The following is a 20812-nucleotide window of genomic DNA, read 5'->3' as shown; positions in this document are numbered from 1 at the left end:
ATGGAAAAATATATGAATGGCATGGATGAGACACATACATCATGGTAGGGCCCACAGAGCACAGACCACCAGCCATGGGTTGTGGCAGGGGAGTAGCCCATCCGTTTCCTAAATTAAACTACGCAAATTGCTGGAGCGATCATCCAATATAACATTGATTTTTTAATGGGATGATTGACTATTTTCATTTTTGACCGTAGATTAAATGTCTACCAATTGTGGATTTAAATAACCTTCCTAGCAACTTCCCACGCTTCAGACGTGGGAAGGGGTGGACTAGCCCTCCCAATTCATCTCCACCGTCCACTCACCGGATGTGGAATCTCTGTGTCCATGGGATCTCATGCACGAGCTGGAGGCTAGCGGGGGAGACTAACAATATCGGCGAATGGATAACGGCCCCGCAATCTTACAAGGACTACGTGGGCCACTACATGTTGGGTCATCTATACCGTGAGGACTCCAACGTGGTTGCTGGCACCGCAGCGACCTACGCCGCTAATCTTATGTTAGGAGGTACGTGATGGAAAGGAGATATGGGTGTTTGACGTTGATGAAACCGTGCTCTCCAACATACTGTACTATGCTCAACAAGGATTTGGGGCTGAGCTGTACGATAATTCCTTATTCCATGATAATGGTGATGATGGTGGGATGGTCTAAAAAATAATCTTATAACCCTAGCACATAAAACAATATCCATGAGTTGTTAATTCAACTAGTGAACTACGTGATGGTTAGATAAACCTAGCTAATTCTAAAGGTGTCTAGTTTTCGTGGTGGGGAACAAGGCAAAATAAAATAAAATAAAATTGGAAGCATGCCAAGCTAGAAGGAAAATTCTCATATAAATTTGAACCGTCCACCTAGCTAGCGGGCTCTATCTGACCAATCCAATGATCATGCCACATGATTTACATTTTCGGTGCAAGTGATTTAATTCATAACAAAAGTATTTCATTTGAATTATTATTTTTTGAAAATTGAATAACAGTTGGAGTAATTTTCACCAGTCGGGCATCCCCACCGAGGATCTACTGGATGGCTGGTTTAGATTGATCACATCACATGCAATGTGTCATGAATTAGGAGACAAATACCCCTTCTTGATGCTGCACCAGTGGACCACTTTAGAAATCCCCACCCAGGCCTCTCTTTTTTTTCCTGAAGCGTAGGGGTATGAAAAGTGCTCTCGTATAAGGTTTTTATTTTCTATGAATTCGTCATTTCGTTGGAATGTCAGAACCGTGAAAGCATTGGATCCTACCATAGAGATCACCTATGCAGAAATTGGAGTAATCTATTGATTATCTAGACAACAAAAGTACATTGAGTTGGATTGTAGGCTTTCCATTGATTTTGACGGTGCAGCCCATCCGTACGGTGAAACATCATGGTTTCTGCCCAAGATGCTCTTCATAAAGCTTGCCACCATCTGCACGGCTTGGATGTTATAAACAAGTAGCACGTTACCTTCAAAAATAGCTTTGTATGCTAGACTTCCCATGCAACATAGTATGTGTGAACGTTTCTCTTTAAACATCATTTTGTATGATAAAGTATTCAGTGCTATGTTATCAAGTAATCAATCTTCATACACGTGGCATACTACGACATCACTACCGTTTATTTAATGGGCCCTTCTGTGGATAGGCCACATGCCAAAAGCCACACCAATTAGATGTTTATATCCATAGTAGTGAAACTCCCCTTCAATCCAGTTTGACTTTTGAGTTTAGGGCACGCCAAATGAAAGGTCAGTATTTATTACATAGTGGGCCGCATTGATAAAAGCCCACCATCCCACCACAATAAAAAGCCCACTCCTCTCCACATCTTTCTCATGATTTTGGTTCAAGCATGGCTCCAATTGGCTCGTTTCCTCTTTTGGGTGCTCCTTGTCATGTCTTTCCTAAGCCATGATGTGTGCCATGCAGCCCAGCACTTGTTGGGCACCGCTGATCTAGTGGGGCCACTCGCATCAACAGCCCAGTGCTCACTTGCAAACATTAACTTTGAAGCCAGGGCCCTCATTGGCGCCGGCGCCAATGCTAGTGCTAATGTACTACACCAAAATCGCTTAACTGGAACGGTTAGGATTTTGGTTCAGAAACGGCTTTAAGCCGTTCCTGATTCTACATGGTAATGAACCGTACTCAAATTCCTTACTATTATACAGTATTTCCACTATTTTGTTGGTGTGTCCCAATTGAGTGTTGGATCTTCTTATTTCTTTTATTATTGTTTTATTATTTTATTTTGAAACAGATGAACAGAATGGATTCGATTAGTAACCTCTGAGTGGACACCACAAAGCTCGAGAGGCACATTGGTTAATATCTGCCACGGATTACCGATTCGTTTTCAGCCTTTTCTTACGCCAAAAGCTCTCAAACCCTATTTCGCGTCCATTTCCGCCTCCCTCTCTCGATCTCCCTCTCCCTGTCCCTCCCCCTCTCCCTCTCTTTCGATCTCCCTCTCCCAATCTCAACCCTCTCTCTCCCCAGACAAATCTAGAAAATGCCAATATTTCCAACATGCATTTTGAAGAAATTCCTGGAATCCCCAAAATCCCCAATCTTTCTCACCCTTCTCCCCTTCTTTTTTTTTTCAATCCTCAGTACAGCTAAGAAATCTCTCTCTCTCTCTCTCTCTCTCTCTCTCTCTCTCTCTCTCTGTTGAAGAAGCATTAGCCATAGTGGTCTCGATCCGCCCCCTCCTAGGGCCGTGCGAGATGGACTACACAATCCAGATTGGCGACCGTCAGATCCTCACCACCGTCGCCGAAAGTGACATTGATGACCAGATGTGGGTGCGCGATGTCCGCCAGCTCTATTGTCCGAAGATCACATTCATAGGCGTTGATATCGTATGGGACTCGAAGAAGCTCAAGAAGGAGTGCCCTGTGCTCTCCGTCGACAATGTGATAGAGCTGTAGCCGATCGTCGAGAGGAAACTGATTAAGGTCGATAAGAAATGCAATTCAATTGAATTGCAATTCAATCTAAAGAGACCTCTAATAACTGAATTTGTGTTGTGATATTATCTTATTAATTAGATGTAATGCACCAGGATGTAGTGCAAATACAAAAATCACCCTAAGACAAATATCAAGCAGGCCACACCGTAATGGTTTTATGTCATCACATTGGTCTAGCTTATCATAGCTTTCATGGGCTGATACTTGGTACATATGGTTAACATATATGTTTTCTCCTTATGAGCGGATAGATTTACCCCCACAAAGTTGAGATCTTTTTTGTAGTTGCATAAAACAAGTGTGCTAAATTATTTGGATTTGAAATTTGTTAAGGCCTGATCCATCCCGATTGCTACATTAAAAGCTTGCTGGCTTAATTTCTACACAATAACATTGTTGGGCTTTTCTTCCTTTTTCTGTGCACGAGCGCGCATCACTCCTAAAGACCACAATAACATTATTGGAATGTTGGTGCCTCTACGATGTATGGCAAGTCAAGGGCAATCATATGATATGGCTATTGTCCTCGCATGCAGATGCTACGTTCTCTGCTGTCCGTGGTTCAATCTGTGATTTTTTTGTGCTGCCCCAACTTCAAATCAGCTTCAGCTTTAGATCTTTACAAGAAGTAGGTTTCTGGAATGGAAAGTGAAGTGAAGGTAGTTTCTTTCTGGGGCAGATGCTGGAAAATATATAGTGAGGCTATCCAAGGGGTGTCTATCTCTGGGCATTGTGGGGTCGGGTTTTTTCTTCTTGCTGATGGTTCGTGAGGTGGCTATGTTTTAGAAGTGATATTTGGCTAATGTGTGGCTGCTTGGCATCAATTATAATGTTGGTGACGATCGGTGCAGGCTGCATACAGGTGTGGGCCATTGAGAGTGGGTCATCTGAATTGTTTGAATATAGCAGATTTTGTTCTAAGGTCAGTCGTTTGGGTGGAATGGCTGGCCAGATTTGGACTAGTTGTTTCAGAGGATAAGGCTACTGGTTTGTTGTAAAGGTAATAGCTTGTAAATGCAGGAAGGGTGGCAGCATCTGGCTGTGGGTATGATTGTAGCATGTGCAGCGGAGGAGTTGGGAAATGTCCCCTTACTGCTGGTTCGCAAGGCGGCGATGTTCTGGAAATTATTTCTACCTTTTGAGTGGCTGCTTGGCATCAAATGTCATGCTGGAAAGCCCTGTTGTGATACGAAGAAAGGGTAGCTTTAGCTTTCTTCTTAGTTTTTTTCTCTATTTTTAGTTTTTCTGATTTCCCGATATGATAGGTGAGGCCTGCTCTTTTGTGTGGAGCCCACTCGAAAGTGTAGCTTGTACATCATCTATTCTTATTAACAAAGATTTAGGGGCATGGCCATGCTTTTGAAAAAAAAAAAAAAAAAGAGGAGCAAAATCAAGAGAAATCAGCCATGCAGGCCGGGATGAAGGAAACAAAAGAAATAAGGCCTAATATGCATATATAATAATAACATTGATCGTCTCCTCTCCTAATACAAATTTTATTAATAAATTCTATCACTTTCTTTCCTATCATCTACAACTTTTTTATTTATATTTTTTCTACCACAATCTTTATCCCATTTTATTATTTTCTCCTCCTATATATCAAAGTTTTTATCCATCAATTTCTCTCGGACTCATTTTCACTTTCTCTCCTGATTGGCCCCCTATGTTTACTCTCTTCATTTCTTTGTATCTACTTACTACATGTCTCTTACCCATCAGTGTTTTTAAATTCCATGTAGCAAGATAAATACAATTCTCCTAGGCTAGCTTCTTTACCCACTCGCATCCAGAGTGGTGTGGAAATTAATCCTTGTTTGTTTTTCTTAACAAATGGCTATTGTTGCGACGAGTCACTTCCAGTCACTCTAGCCAACTTTTTCCCATTTGTCACTACACCCAGGTTTTATTGTCGCACGTTGCATACAGGGAATGCTTTAACGTGAGTTGGGAATGTCAGGTTTTCAGATTCATGGTAAAAGCCATAGTATAAGTTTCAAACCAATTGCCAATCTGATATAACCCTCCTCCTTTATCCAAGTTAGGAATCCGTAATGAGAGTACAAAACTCCCTCTAACAGAATGTGCTAGGCTGATACATAGGTTGATTACAATTAACCGCTTTCAAATAGTCTATTAGATAGGATGATTTCAACAAGTTGATTACTTAGCTTTTACCAATTATTTGAGTGTTCTTTTTAAATATACAGTGGATAACTAAGATTGGGATCATCATGAGGTGGCCATGATGGAGTTTAAAGAAAATCGACTCAAAATACTTTAATGTTAGTTAAAAAATAAATCATCATCTATTCATATCAGAGGTCTTATACATTAGCCACGTTGTCAATAGGTGATGCACATAAAGGTAAGTGGAGAAGATGTATGTTAGCAAAAGAGGCCTTTATTTGTTTAGTACCCTAACAAGAAGACCTTTTCTCTCAACAATATTCAACTATAGATTTGCATATGCAATGCTAGGGTAGGGGAAGTTGTTTGTGAGGAGTATATTCACATTTCCCTTCATAACTAAGAGTACAGGTTAACATGGACTGGGAATGATACAGCTTCATCTCCATCACCAACCATGATCGTGTGCTCCCCTGCTGGCAAAACAAGGTAAGCTGTATCTGTCACCACACTCAAGCTCTTACAGACGTCAATCGAGAACTTCACCGTCTTGGTCACACCAGTAGGTACGAACACCCGTTTGAACTCTACCACTTGCTAAACAGGACCTCCAACCAAATCGGCAGGCGGCTTAGAGTAGACCAAGATGACGTGGGACCCATCTTGATGCCCTACGTTACTCACTTCAATCTCAACGTTGATTGCATCGCCACATCTTGTCTCTTCCACCAACACAGACGGGCATGATGGCACAAATGCATTGGGTTTTAAGCTAATGTCATGGCAATGTTGGTGCGCCTTCAACTTCTTTGTAACGGATGATGGCGCAGATGTGAGCTTGTACTTGAACTGAGTGTAACTGAGCCCATAGCCAAATGGGTAGACCACCGGACCATCGAAGAATTTGTAGGTCCTCCCAGGGTAGCCCAAGTTATCAACTGGTCTCATTTGCATGGATGTCATTGGAAGCTTGGTTACATAGTCTGCAGTGTACCAGGTGATCGGTAGCCTCCCCCCTGGATTGTAATGCCCAAATACAACATCAGCGATTGCCCGACCGCCTTCTTGGCCAGGGTACCCAGCCCAGATGATGGCATTAATCTTAGGGTTGGTCTTAGCGAACGTGATGTCTACGCCTCCAGCAGAAAGTATGATGAGTACGACTGGGCCTGCGGCAGCATCGGCAACATCAAGGATCAGCTGAGTCTGGTAACCTGGAAGGAGGAGATTAGTCCGGTCCAAGCTTTCGGCCTCGATGGATAGATCTAACCCAGCAAAAATGATGGTTGCATCTGCTTCCTTTGAGGCTGCCACTGCTTGATTGATGAAGGACTGGTTCTTGCATGCCACATCAACACACCCCATCTCGTGATGAACTGTTGCCAGTGCAGAGAAGGCGTCCAGGGGAGTCACATAGTGGCATGGAATGCCTGTAGTAATACCAAACCAACATATGAATGTGTGATGCGTTAGTGGTGCATTCCACACTATGGTATTATAGCAAGGTTGGTTAGTACGGGAAGAACAAAATATCCCTCCTAATACGGATGGTTTGCTAGGGAATTTTCCAAGCTTTTAATGGACTGGATGGTAATTAATGGGACCAAGTGAAGATAGACCTAAACTAGCCCAATCAGGCCCATCACAACCCTACAGTGATGGACACTTCATTGGTAATTGACCAATTAGTTATCATTGACCAAGAAGGAAATCCCAAAGGAACTAGGGTTTTTGGAGGGATAGCTCATGACAGTTCAATTTCACTGAAATAGTCTCCTGATGTTTGGACTACATGGAACATGGGAAATTCTTGTTGGGAAAGATCTAAATCATGGAAACGAAAAATTAAAAATAAAATAAAATTACCGGCATAGTTTCCAATCATGGCTGCAGTTGCATTAGCATGTGGGCCCACCAGGACAAGCTTTTTGTACTTGTTGGATCTCAAAGGTAAAGTTTCACCCTCATTCTTGAGCAAAACAATCCCTTCCCTTGCAGATTCAGCTGCCAAGTCCATGTTCTCCATTGAACACACATCATCTCTTCCAAGCGAAGCAAATGTTGGGCTTCCATCAAAGAATCCAAGCCTCATTAGCACGACGTAGAGATTCCTCAATGCCTTGTCCACATCACTCTCTCTGGCCTTTCCTTTCAAGATTGCTGATTCGGTGAAGTTAGTATAGTAGGTTCCACAGTCCAAATCCATCCCTGAAATTTTTTTAAAAAAAATGCAAAGAACCAAAAGCGAAAATTAATATATATAATTAAAAAAAGATCTTGAATGCAATTTGAGTTATTGAGATTGGGAGCTTGCCAGCTTGGAGTACTTGAGCAACTGCATCCTCTGCTGTGTCGTTGAGCCATTTATGGCCATGATGAATGACCTCGATTGAATCACAATCGGCAACAATGTACCTGTGAAAATTTTTAAGATTTAAATATTAGTTGCATGGTAGGTTACAGTGTAACTAGTTTATATAAATGTGTGTGCGTGTGTGTGTGCGCGTTGGGCTCGAATCCCCGATGCAACTAATTTTTTTCCTTTACAGATTTTTTTTAACGGTAAAATGTGCTTGAACCCACGATTCAACTAGTTGATTTGAGCATTTTGGGTGACCCAATCTTCGATCTGGATTTTCCATTCATTCCATACAACAATGGGCAATGCTCTTGAAAAAATCACAATGATTGGATCATGCGAAGAAATGCAAAATATATCGGGAAATGATTAACAAAATCGCTAGTAGAAATTTACAAGTTAAATTAACTAAGTGGAAAAAAATTAATTATTGATTTTCGTAGCTGTATGTAGATACTTCAAAACCATTTTCATTTATATGATTGAAATAAGAAAATACCAACATAGCTTCTTGTTTTTTTTAAGTTTAAAAATAAATAAATAAAACAACATTACCCATGAAGATCCCATTCTCCTCTTATCGTTTGAGATAGAAGTTTTGGGTCGGCGCATGTGGGGATGCCGTTGACACGGTTGTAAGAGCACATGACGCTGCTAACGTCTCCTTCCTTCACACACATCTCGAATGGACGAAGGAACGTCTCCACCATGTCTTGCTCAGTCACCTTCAGAAAAAATATTTAAAAGATACATGTATGAGGAAGATTCGGGACATTAATCAAGGATACCACATCATGAACTTGCCCAGGCCAAGTCAGCTCATCAGTGGGCCACATTGAATTAGGGCAATTGGTTTCTTTTTCTTGCCTATCTTTTATCATTCGACAGCAGCCCACTTATTGAACGGCATGCCTTATTTTCATGATATGGACCAACTAGTGAAGGGAAGAGCTTAGATTGAGTAGTGATTACCCTTGCATCGAAGTGGTATCTGTCGATGCCTAACCAGTTGTCGACGTCGTAAGCAGCGTAATGCTTGCAGGATGCAGCAATCTTCAGTGGCCTAGAGTTCAAGTCCTTAGGATTTTTGTGCCCCGCGACGTCTTGCAAGCCCCTAACGTAATTCACAGCATAGCGGCCCACCACGAACGGGTCTTCACCTGGGGTCTCTGTGATTCTACCCCACCTGGGGTCCCTAACAACATTGATGTTAGGACTCCAGAATGTCAATCCAGCTAAACCTAAATTGTACATGGCCCTTGCCTCTGTAGAAACAACCTTCAATATGCAAGGAAAGAAGAACAAAGTCATTAGCATAAGAACTCCAGTAGCTTATTTGGGAAACGTTCATTATTTTATATTTCATGAAATATGTAGTGCTCCATCTTCCATTTGTTCAGCCCAACAAACTGTACATGTGGGACCCACTTTCTAGTTATCCAAACAGTTCAAAAGTGATGGGAGGTACGTACATAAAATCTCACACCCGATATCAGATATTGCTGACCATCAAATTAAGGTCTCATCTAACAAGCCCGGCCAACTTATGGACTGGGCTTGGTCCTACTAGCTTGGCCCGTGGTCTGGCTTGGGTGTCTGCAGACATGGCCTGGCCATGCCCGACCCAACCTGACTTAAAATGTATGTCTTATGTCCTATCAATATGCCATTCCAATTCTTGGTTAGGAAACTTATCCATCTTCAATGTAGACCATTGGTTCCATACCTCTAAGTTCTCCGTTTCTTTGTGCATGTGTGATCTACTTGATCAACAGAAATATTAAGAACAATCAAGTGGAAAATAAAGATTTTATCACTTTTCAAGCTGGTTGGGTCGGGTTCGAGCCCAATCAATTATTTAATTTTCAATCTCCTTTTGTTGTGCTAGGCTCATGCTAATCGCGGCTAAACTGATCAGCCCATGGCCAGCCCTGGCCCCACCATTGCTGGGTCCAATGAAATTGAGAATCTTATAATACACCTTTGTATTAACCAATATTATTTCTAAGATTACAAACAAAAAATTTTCTTAACATATTTACCTGCCCTATGGTTTTCCATAGTGACTCATTAAATGACGCCGCCGTGAGAATAACGGTTGGAAAGCTCGTGGCCCCCGGGATGCTATTATTATCGAAATGGGTACCTGGGCCTGTGTTGGCCACACCATGGAGAGCTTCTGACCACCATTCATACATTGGAAGTCCAAGCCTAGCCACCCCATATGCCTTGTTCCCTAGTTGAGCCACCTTCTCCGAAATTGTCATGCTATCAACCAAGTCCTTTGCTCTGATACTATATGGAAGTGATTTATCACAATATGCAAATTCGGCCATGTGAAGACCTAAAGAAGCGAATCTTGAAGAGTCACAAACATGGGTGAAATTACTGCTAGCAAGGTCACGATGAGGGTTATGATGATGACGATGGGCCTCGGTGGTCGTCCAGTCTTGTGGAGGAGAAAGAGAATCTGATGGTGCTAGAGAATGAGAATGGATTGGAGGTATGTTTCTAGAATTTGTAGAGATGATTAAAACAGAAAGAAGAAGAGAAAAGAGAGTAATGGCTGCCATTTTCATGTGGAGCAAGTGAGAGGAGAAAGAGAGAATTCGATATGGCTTTACAAGGAGTAAGTTCATGTATTTATAAGCATGCATGCATGCATGGACATGCCACTTTTTCTACCTGCTTTTTCTCTAAAAATAAATCTCATGCTTACCTACAATAACAATTTACTATACGAACACAAACCAGAAAAACGGCCTCTGTCTTTAAAAAAAAAAAAAAACGGTGATAAGAGATTAATGTAGACATGGTCCAAAACAAACGACTCCAACAGATCCCAGTCAAAAGCTTAATTCACTTACTGCTCAATGAACCCCACAAGCAGAGATGGTCCGTTGATCAGAACCACCCATGTTATTAGTCTGATTCTCCACTAAAACCAATGGGATGTTTTAGACCAATGATTTTTGGAGTTGAATGTGATCCATCGAAAATTTTCTTTTCAATCCTATACATAAATAGCACTCGGTGTAAGTACCTTTTTTTGGCTCATGCAACCAAAACAATATGGATGGTTCATATATGACATTGGGAATAACTACCCATGATAGGTGGGCCACCATGCTGGCACTTGCAGGAGCGAGTACGCACGTGCAGGTGAGGAGAGGTCTCCTTTATTTTATCAAGCTAATCATAATTACCCACCTTAAATGCGATCTGCACGGTTCTTAAAGTGGGCCCACCATGAACATTCTCAGGCTACCCCAAATATCTGGCTCGATCATACATTCTATTCTAATGGTTTTCTAGCTGTCTGTCTTTTTAAATTTAGCTTGTCTCATCATCCAACTCACCTGAATATCATGGGCAATCCTTGAATAATATCCTCATACCATTGAATTCTCACTAAAATTTCCTGAAATTGTGGGCCCCATGAGAATGGCATGATGCAACAGTGGGCCACACAAGAATCAAAATGACGTGATGGTGGGCCCCAATATCTCTTTTGATGGAACGTTCCACTTCCACTTGAGTTTCTAGTTTTAATAACACCAGGCTGGCCATGTTTTGTTTTAATGGTGTGCACAAGGGAACCATGCTCGGGTGATTTAGCCTTTTAAAATGACAAAACCCATGTGGATGAAAATGCGGAGAAAAATCCACGTGAGTTATTTGATACACTGGCTTATCATGATGCTGATAGACATGCCCCTCGGAAACTGTACCCATTGTACATATGAGTATAAATTAAAGGAAACAGATTGGCTACTCCCGATGCTGCCAACCGAGTGGCTAGTGGTCGGTGCTCTGTGGGCTCTAACATGATATATGTGTTTCATCCATTTCATTCATCCATTATTGAAAATCATTTTAGGGCTTTGTCCCAAAATTGAGAGGGATTTAAATCTCAGGTGGACCACACCACAGGAAAACAATAGTTATTGGATATCCACCATTAAAAACCTCATAAGGCCCAATGTACTGTTTATTTGACATCCAATCAGTTGATTAGGTCATAAAGGCCCATATGAAGGGCAAAAACAAAAATCAGCTTGATCTAAAACTTTTATGGCCCCCAAAAGGTTTTTAATGGTTGACGCTCATTAAAAAGTGTTTCCTGTAATGCGGTTCAGATGCGACTAGAATACACCTCCTTTTTGGTCTTGTACCATAAAATGATATGGAAAAATATATGATTAGCATGGATGAAACGCATACATCATGGTGGGGCCCACGGAGCACCCACCACCAGCCATGGGCTGTGGCAAGGGCAGTAGCCAATCCGTTTCCTAAATTAAACTACCCAAATTGCTATGGCGATCATCCAATATAACATTGATTTTTTAATGGGATGATTGACTATTTTCAATTTTTACTGTAGATTAAATGTCTACCAATTGTGGATTTAAATAACCTTCCTAGCAACTTCCCACGCTTCAGACGTGGGAAGGGGTGGACTAGCCCACCCAATTCATCTCCACCGTCCACTCACCAGATGGGGAATCTCCGTGTCCATGGGATCTCATGCACGAGCTGGAGGCTAGCGGTGGAGACTAACAATATCGGCCATTGGATAACGGTCCCGCAATCTTGTAAGGACTTCGTGGGCCACTACATGTTGGGTCATCTATACCATGGGGACTCCAACGTGGTTGCTGACACCCCAGCGACCTACGCTGTTAATCTTATGCTGGGAGGTGATGGAAAGGAGATATGGGTATTCGACGTTGATGAAACCATGCTCTCTAACGTACTGTACTATGCTCAACAAGGATTTGGGGCAGAGCCATACGATAATTCCTTATTCCATGATAATGGTGATGATGGTGGGATGGTCTAAAAAATAATCTTATAACCCTAACACATAAAACAATATCCTTGAGCTATTAATTCAACTGGTGAACTACGTGATGGTTAGATAAACCTAGCTAATTCTAAAGGTGTCTAATTTTCATGGTGAGGAACAAAGGAAAATAAAATAAAATAAAATTGGAAGCATGCCAAGCTAGAAGGAAAATTCCGATATAAATTTGAACCGTCCACCTAGCTAGCGGGCTCTATCTGACCAATCTAATGATCATGCCACATGATTTACATTTTGGGTGCAAATGATTTAATTGATAATAAAAGTATTTCATTTGAATTATTATTTTTTGAAAATTGAATAACAGTTGGAGTAATTTTCACCTGTCGGGCATCCCCACCGAGGATCTACTGGATGGCTGGTTTAGATTGATCACATCACATGCAATGGAATAAGGAGACAAATACCTCTTCTTGATGCTGCACCAGTGGACCACTTTAGAAATCCCCACCCAGGCCTTTTTGTTTTCTTTCCCTGATGCGTAGGGGTATGAAAAGTGTTCTCGTATAAGGTTTTTATTTTCTGTGAATTTGACATTTCGTTGGAATATCAGAACCATGAAAGTAGTGGATCCTACCATGGAGATCACTTATGCAAAAATTGGAGTAATCTATTGATTATCTAGACGACAAAAGTACATTGAGTTGGATTGTAGGCTTTCCATTGATTTTGACGGTGCAGCCCATCTGTACAGTTAAACATCATGGTTTCCGCCCAAGATGCTCTTCATAAAGCTTGCCACCATCTGCATGGCTTGGATGTTATAAACAAGTAGCACGTTACCTTCAAAAATAGCTCTTTATGCTAGACTTCCCATGCAATATAGGATGTGTGAATGGTTCTCTTTAAACATCATTTTGTTTGATAAAGCATTCAGTGCTACGTTATCAAGTAATCAATCTTCATATACGTTTATTTAATGGGCCCTTCCGTGGATAGGCCATATGCCAAAAGCCTCACCAATTAGATGATTATATCCATAGTAGTGAAACTCCCCTTCAATCCAGTTTGACTTTTGAGTTTAAGGCATGCCAAATGAAAGGTCAGTATTTATTACATAGTGGGCCGCATTGAAAAAAGCCCACCATCCCACCACAATAAAAAGCCCACTCCTCTCCACATCTTTCTCATGATTTTGGTTCAAGCCTGGCTTCAATTGGCCCGTTTCCTCTTTTGGGTGCTCCTTGTCATGGCTTTCCTGAGCCATGATGTGTGCCATGCAGCCCAGCACTTGTTGGGCACCGCTGATCTAGTGGGCCCACTCACATCAACAGCCCAGCGCTCAATCGCAAACGTTAACTTTGAAGTCAGGGCCCTCATAGGCGCCAACGCCAATGCTAGTGCTAATGTACTACACCAAAATGGCTTATTTGGAACGGTTAGGATTTTGGTTCAGAAACGGTTTTAAGTCGTTCCTGATTCTAAACGGTAATGAACCGTACTCAAATTCCTTGCTATTATACCGTATTTCCACTATTTTGTTGGTGTGTCCCAATTGAGTGTTGTATCTTCTTATTTTTTTATTATTGTTTTATTATTTGATTTTGAAACAGATGAATGGAATGGATTCGAATAGGAACCTCTGAGTGGAACCCACAAAGCCCGAGAGTCACATTGGTAAATATCTGCTGCGGATTACCGATTCGTTTTCAGCCTTTTCTTACGCCAAAAGCTCCCAAACCCCTACTTTGCGTCCATTTCCGTCTCCCTCTCTTAATCTCCCTCTCCCTCTCCCTCTCCCTCTCCCTCTCACTCTCTCAATCTCCCTCTCTTTCGATCTCCCTCTCCCAATCTCAACCCTCTCTCTCTCCAGCCAAATCTGGAAAATGCCAATATTTCTAACCTGCATTTTGAAGAATTTCCTAGAATCCCCAAAATCCCCAATCTTTCTCGCTCTTCTGCCCTTCTTTTTTTTGGTTCAATCCTCAGTACAGTTAAGAAATCTCTCTCTCTCTCTCTCTCTCTCTCTCTCTCTCTCTCTCTCTCTGGCGGGAGAGTTTTGGGGAAAAAAATCTCTCTCTCTATGGGCGGGAGAGTTTTGGGGAAAAAAGGATATTTATAGGTATACCCCTCCGGGTCGGGTCTGTTCGGGTCAGTGCGAACCCATTCGATCCGGGTATTTAGATCGGATCTATCCGAGTACAATGCTATCCGAACTTGACTCAAAATTAAATCGGATCTGGCAGATCAGAATCGATCAGACCGTCGGTTCTGTTCGGAACGGTACCGAGTGGGGTCTGGTCGGGTCGGATCTACCGGATCGAGCCCAAGTTGCCCACTTAAATGCAGCAACTTTGAGTGACCTAGAGTTCAAGTCCTTGGGATTTTTGCTGCCCTCAACGTCTTGTAAGCCCCTAACGTAATTCACAGCATAGCGGCCCACAATGAGTGGATCTTCACCTGGGGTCTCTGTGATCCTACCCCATCTGGGGTCCCTAACAACTATGATGTTATAGGACTCCAGAATGTCAATCCAGCTAACCCTAGATTGTACATGGCCCTTACCTCTGTAGAAACAACCTTCAATATGCAAGGAAAGAAGAACAATATCATTACCATAAGAACTCCGGTAGCTTATTTGGGAAATATTCATTATTTTGTATTTCATGAAATATATAGTGCTCTATCTAGCTTTTGTTCAGCCCAACAAACTGTACATGTAGGACCCACTTTCTAGTTATCCAAACAGTTCATAAGTGATGGGAGACGGGGAAAATCTCCATGAAAGGATGCATGACCCGATCAATTTTTGGATTAGGCTTGGGCTCAAGTCATTTTAGCCCAACATGGCCTGGCTGTGCCTAACCCAACCTAGCGTTATGTGTACATGTTACCAATTCTTAGGCAATCGATCCATCTTCAATGTAGAGCATTGGTTTCATGCCTCTAAGATGTCTGTTACTTTGTGCATGTGTGACCCACTTGATCGACGGATAGATTAAGAACAACCAAGTAAAAAATAAAGATTTTATCACATTTCAAACTCACTGCATCAACATTTTACATTACCAAGGTTGGTCTTGCATCTGCCATTGGTGGGTCCGACAAAATTGAGCATCTTATAATAAGTCTTTGTATGAATCAATACTATTTATAAGATTTTAAAAAATAAAAATAAAAATAAAATTTGGGTTAGCTTGTTAGTACATTACCAAGGAACTTTTTTCTTCTTTCTTTTCTTTTCTTTTTTTTTTGCTTTTTTGGATTAGCTTGTTAGTACACACCGATGTCAGTACACACGCTCCATGTTAGCCACCCCCACTAGGGATCGATACCAAGACCTCTAGTGTTGAAACGAGGTATCTCCACTCAGTCTGCCAGTTGAGCTATGGATCTGGGTGTGGCTCTTAGCGGAACGAGTACACACATGTGGGTGAGGAGGTCTTTCCTTTATTTGATTAAGCTAATCCTACTTACCCACCTTAAACGTGATCTGCACGGTTCTTAGAGTGGGCCCGTCATGAACATTACCTGTCTGCCCCAAATATATGGCTCGATCATACTATTCTAACAGTTTTATAACTGTCCGTGTCTTTTTAAATTTAGCTTGTCCCATCATCCAACTCACCTGAATATGGTGCGCAAACCTTGAATAATATCCCCGTACTATTCAGCAGCTGAATTCTCATTAAAATTTTATGGAACCGTGGGCCACATGAGAATGGCATGATGCAATGGTGGGCCACATAAGAATCAAAATGACATAATGGTGGGCCCAATATATATCTCGTTTGATGGGACGCTCCAACTCCACTTGAGTTTAAGTTTTAAAATCACCACACAGACCATGTTTTGTTTTATTAGTATGCATGAGGACCCATGCTTGGGTGATTTAGCCCATGCATGGGTTTAAAGTTGATTTTAAAATATGGCACTAATGTGAATGAAAATGTTGACTTTAAAATATAGGGATATAGCAAAAATCTTTAAAATATAATAAATAAGAAATAATAATAGAAGAATTTAGAGAGTCGCGAGGCATGTTACTGTCGCCATCTTAAAGATAGATTTGTCCCCATAGAAAGATAATCCATAATGCATTAGCTCCCAATAAGTTTACACAAGGATACAATAGCTTTCCTCCAAGATAAACGGCTTAGATCTGGTGTATTCTCAATCATAACCATATAACCTCAAAAAAGCTTGAACTGACTTCTCTAGAGACAACTCTGAGAAAAATCAAAGAGAACGTAGATTTTTTCGGATTACTCTTCCAAATGAGATGAGATATCTTTATAAATAAAAAGTATGTAGCTTTTGGATCTCGAGGTGCACTACTTGTACATAGCATTTTTGTCCAACTAGTAGTACACTTAATGTGAAAAATCTCTCTCTCCCTCTCTCTCTCTCTCTCTCTCTCTCTCTCTCTCTCTCATGTAAATGACTCCTGTATGAAATATTTTAAAACATATATTATTTGTGTCATGAGAAGAAGTTTCAAAATCCTAGGCTATTCATTAGCTAGGGCTCACTAAGTAGATGTCCTATGGAAAAAAAATCATTAAATCATACTCACTAGCTAGGGGAGCAACACATGTGCATTAAATCTAAACCATTGATGTATTTTCTTACTGCCAAATTTTCACATAAAAAGTTTAGCATTATTTATTAATATATGATAATCTTTTTACTCTATTTTACATTATTACAATGTAACCTACACAATGAACAGAATGAATCTCTTATACAAGTGTTGCATTGCATAAATCCATAACGCATGTATAGTATTTTTTATTTTTTTTTCATCCTAACCATTTGTGTTCATTAATTCAACTAACCCATTGCAGCGAGCATATCTAAATCAAAGCATCCAATTCCCACACCAACATCAAAGACTTTTAAAAAGATTCCTAAGCTAAGAAGCTTAACAGGCACTCTTCTCTAAACCCTTCCAAATCCCATATATAAAACATAGAAGAGCTAGCCCAGACCATATCATCACTGATAACACTGATACGGTGGATGATCCAGATGGGGTGGCGGGCCCTGCGACCAAGGCATGAAAGGTCACGGTCGTCGTCCATGCTGATGTTGTTGTCTGATTATTGAAGCCGGCTTGTGGTTGCACCTAATTTCAGACCCTTCTTGCAGCTATCAGACCTGCTGCTAGTGAAGTAGCGCAGCCCTACGCTGTTGAGGGCCACCCTATCTAAGCCGTCCGTGTACATCCTTATCGGGTTTCTAATGTCACAGGATTCGAAATCCTCCTTGATTTTCACTTCTGCAATCCCCTCTATGCAGCCAATTACGTGAACTAGATGTCATCGATCTCCAACCCTGAAGACCTTCCCAGACCACCAATTCACCAACTTTGGAAGATGGGTCCCACCCACGGTCACCTCCCACCATGTGGTGGACTTGAGCCTACCCATGGCCCACTAAGATGGATAAAGCCAATATCACATGCAAATCTCTGATGATCACAAAACCCATCTCAGGAGATTGAGAGATAGACAGAGACTACAAAGAGAGGCGTGGGCCACATGGCACATGTATAGCTCTTTATGTTTAAGCCACTCTTTATCAAGAGAGAAAGCCTTGAATGAAGAAAGATGATAGGAAACTTAAATGATTCAACACTTGGGTAGAGTACAACCTCAAGAAACGGATAGAAAGGCATAACATAGGATTTTTCATAAATACAAACCCTACAAAATACTGTTTGGACTATTGAGTAATCATAGCCTCCTAGGGTTTATACCAATGAAAGAAAAAGGCACAACTTGATAAATAAGTTCATAAATCAAACAGAAGCATTAGACAAGAGATCTCTTACTCTGGATGTGTCTGGAAAAAAGACCAAATTGTGAAATAATGAAAATGATTGGATTGGGATCAATGACCACCCGAATCTTGAATCAATGTTGTGTGTGAGCTTATCTCTCTCCCCCCGGACTTAACAATGAGTTCGGGTGGGACCCACTTTAATGTGCATCTATTATTCACTCCGACCAACATATGGGTCACCCCATTTTAGGCCTACATGTGTGTGTTTAGCCTTCCGGTCTCCGGCGAACTGTAAGTATATAAGAAGCAATTTAAGGTCTTGTGCATTTATCAGAATAGGTGGGCCCCACCGTAATATTTATTTGAAATCCACTCCCTGAAAAAAGTGTTGAAGGGGGACGCCCACACTCCAAACTATCTCCCTTCTTTTGGCTCACTAAAAAAAATAGGGTTGATTTTTCGGCCATGAGCCTAAATATTAGTTTAGCATGTAATGATTGGAGTGGATTTCAGATAATCATCATGGTGGGCCGTGAAAAAATCAAGGGTGGACATCACTCCTTCAACTATTTCCTTTGGCATGGCCCTTAATCACATTTTAGCCTAATTTGTTGGCACTAGACCTAATTCAGGATGACACATCTAATGCTCAAAGTCGATTTCTATTAAACATCTCACTATGCCATATAAAAATCAGGGATAGGCGTTTCTCTCCCAATTATTTTTCTTCATATGGCCCACCTAAATCACAAATTAGGCTAATTTTTGGACCTTACGGATCAAATGGGGTGACACACCTAGTGATCGAGGTGAATTTCACTTAAACATCATAATGGGGCCCGCTTCAGCAGGCCAACCCTTAAAACATTGTCATCAAATATAGCAACAGTAGCTTCAAACAACCATCTATAGAGGAAATGAAATATATATAACCAAAAACATAAACCAAAAAGGCCGGACTGCATACATCAAAATGAACTAATTCAAAATCTGAAGTAGTTTTAGTTTCAATAAGATGATAAGTACGGATAGACTCATTGTCACAATTTTGGATATATACTGCATTAGCCCTGGCCCAGCCCAACCTGGACACAAGGCCTAGATTTCAAGCTTTCACCCGGCCCTGAAGGGTTAAAAAATGGTCATTTTTTAACCTTTGGTAAGACATGATACTAAGATCAATTTGAAATCCTTTTTTCCCAGTCATGATTGGAGTTGGGGCCTTAAAATTTTCCATTTTTGTTGAGCCGAGCACTCCAAACCGCTCCCAGCTAGACTGGGCCACGATGACTGGCCCACAAGTCAACTTTCAATTTCGGCTGTCCATATACAACATTAACAGTATTCTAAGTCTGTCAATGATCATTTTTACAATACGTATGTTATTATATTAACTATATTATATTAAATTATATATTTTTCAATTAAGATGGGCTTCGACAACTCGACCTGTAACAGAAAATCCTCGCCCGAGCCCAGACTGCGCCCACATTAACCATCTGTTCATGGGCTGGGTTTTCATTGGGCTCGATCTTCAGACTGGCGTGAGATTTCGCTTAGAGCGTTTATCAATCTCTCAGGCCCATCAAAGGCCCACATACCTGTGAAAGCCTTCCATCCTCATGCAGGCTCATATGCAAATACTGCAAATGTCCACTAGATCCAAGTTCTCCATAAACTAGTCTCTATGGGTTAGATCACCTATTGTAAAAATCAGGCCTTTTTACTCCTCGTGTAGGCCGACATGCGCCATAGAAATGGACAGCTAACATACTTTCTAAAGCCATCTATTTCTTTTGTACATTGTGAACCATTTAGAGAGTGAGGCAGCCTTATTTTTATGCCACAAGATCTAAAAAATGTGCCCCACCTAATGAAAAGCTCAAATCTCACATGGGCATGTAGGCTTACCAAAATCCCTAACTAGAATGGAAATTTTTAAGCATTTTAGTAGCGCTTCATGCATCGATCTTGTGTGAATTGAGTTGGAATATATTAGTATAATCTTGATTAGATCAAGATAGTCTTAAGGTGATTTGATCAAACTTATTTTCAGCACTCATCATCAAAATTTAATATTTTTAATGATTTTATATGATACAGATCCTTTGACAAATCTAAATTATCAAGTACTTCAATTAATTTTCATTGAAAATATGGGTTTTTTTAAGCTCCCCTCCCTTCATATCATGTTTAAGGCTGAATGCTAAAAGTGGTTGTGCATTAAAATTTCTTTTCACGTTTGATTAGAATATCCCAAAATTATTCCAAAACTACAATTCAACACTTTAGTTTCTCGACAAATAACTTAATTTTCTGACCTTATTTTTTCGGTTTCTTGGACAATAGCTTAATCAAATAATATCTTAATGTATCTTGTAAATATGTATGTTAATCCTATTCTACTGTATATATATGGTTCCACAGCTCAATGAATAATGTAGCAAGCTTTACACCATGTAGTCCTTAATTCCATCAAATGGCCTTAAAGATTAACCTTTGAAATGCTTGAGTAAGCATGCATAATCTTGTAAGCAGGCATGACTATTTGCTAACCTGCCGGCCAAAACAGTTCAAAATCCAGGCTGAAAACTACCCCAGGCCCGGCCCGTTGACAGCCCTACCCCGACATGGTGCTTATTGGGCGCCGCTTCGGTGGATCCCCATAGATCCCACAAGGTGGGTGGATCCTGTACTGTGAGGCCCACCGGGATGTATTTATCTTAAATCCACACTGTACATCGGT

The 20812-nt window shown here is 41.0% G+C and overlaps 1 protein-coding gene and 1 pseudogene across 1 annotated transcript; one reads left to right on the top strand and one right to left on the bottom strand.

Moving 5' to 3' along the window:
* Positions 1–5362: 5362 nt before the first annotated feature.
* On the bottom strand, positions 5363–10193 carry LOC131219900 (probable beta-D-xylosidase 5; annotated as a pseudogene).
* A 1777-nt stretch (positions 10194–11970) lies between these two features.
* LOC131221789 (acid phosphatase 1-like) lies at positions 11971–12315 on the top strand. The gene has a single exon (XM_058217092.1). It carries the CDS (start codon positions 11971–11973, stop codon positions 12313–12315), a length of 345 nt encoding a protein of 114 aa, XP_058073075.1.
* The last annotated feature ends 8497 nt before the right edge of the window (positions 12316–20812 follow it).

The sequence above is a fragment of the Magnolia sinica genome, chromosome 12 (genome assembly GCF_029962835.1).
Source record: "Magnolia sinica isolate HGM2019 chromosome 12, MsV1, whole genome shotgun sequence".
Taxonomy (NCBI): Eukaryota; Viridiplantae; Streptophyta; class Magnoliopsida; order Magnoliales; family Magnoliaceae; genus Magnolia; species Magnolia sinica.
The sequence above is the reverse complement of the archived record's forward strand: the minus strand, read 5'-3'. Positions and strand labels throughout refer to the sequence as shown.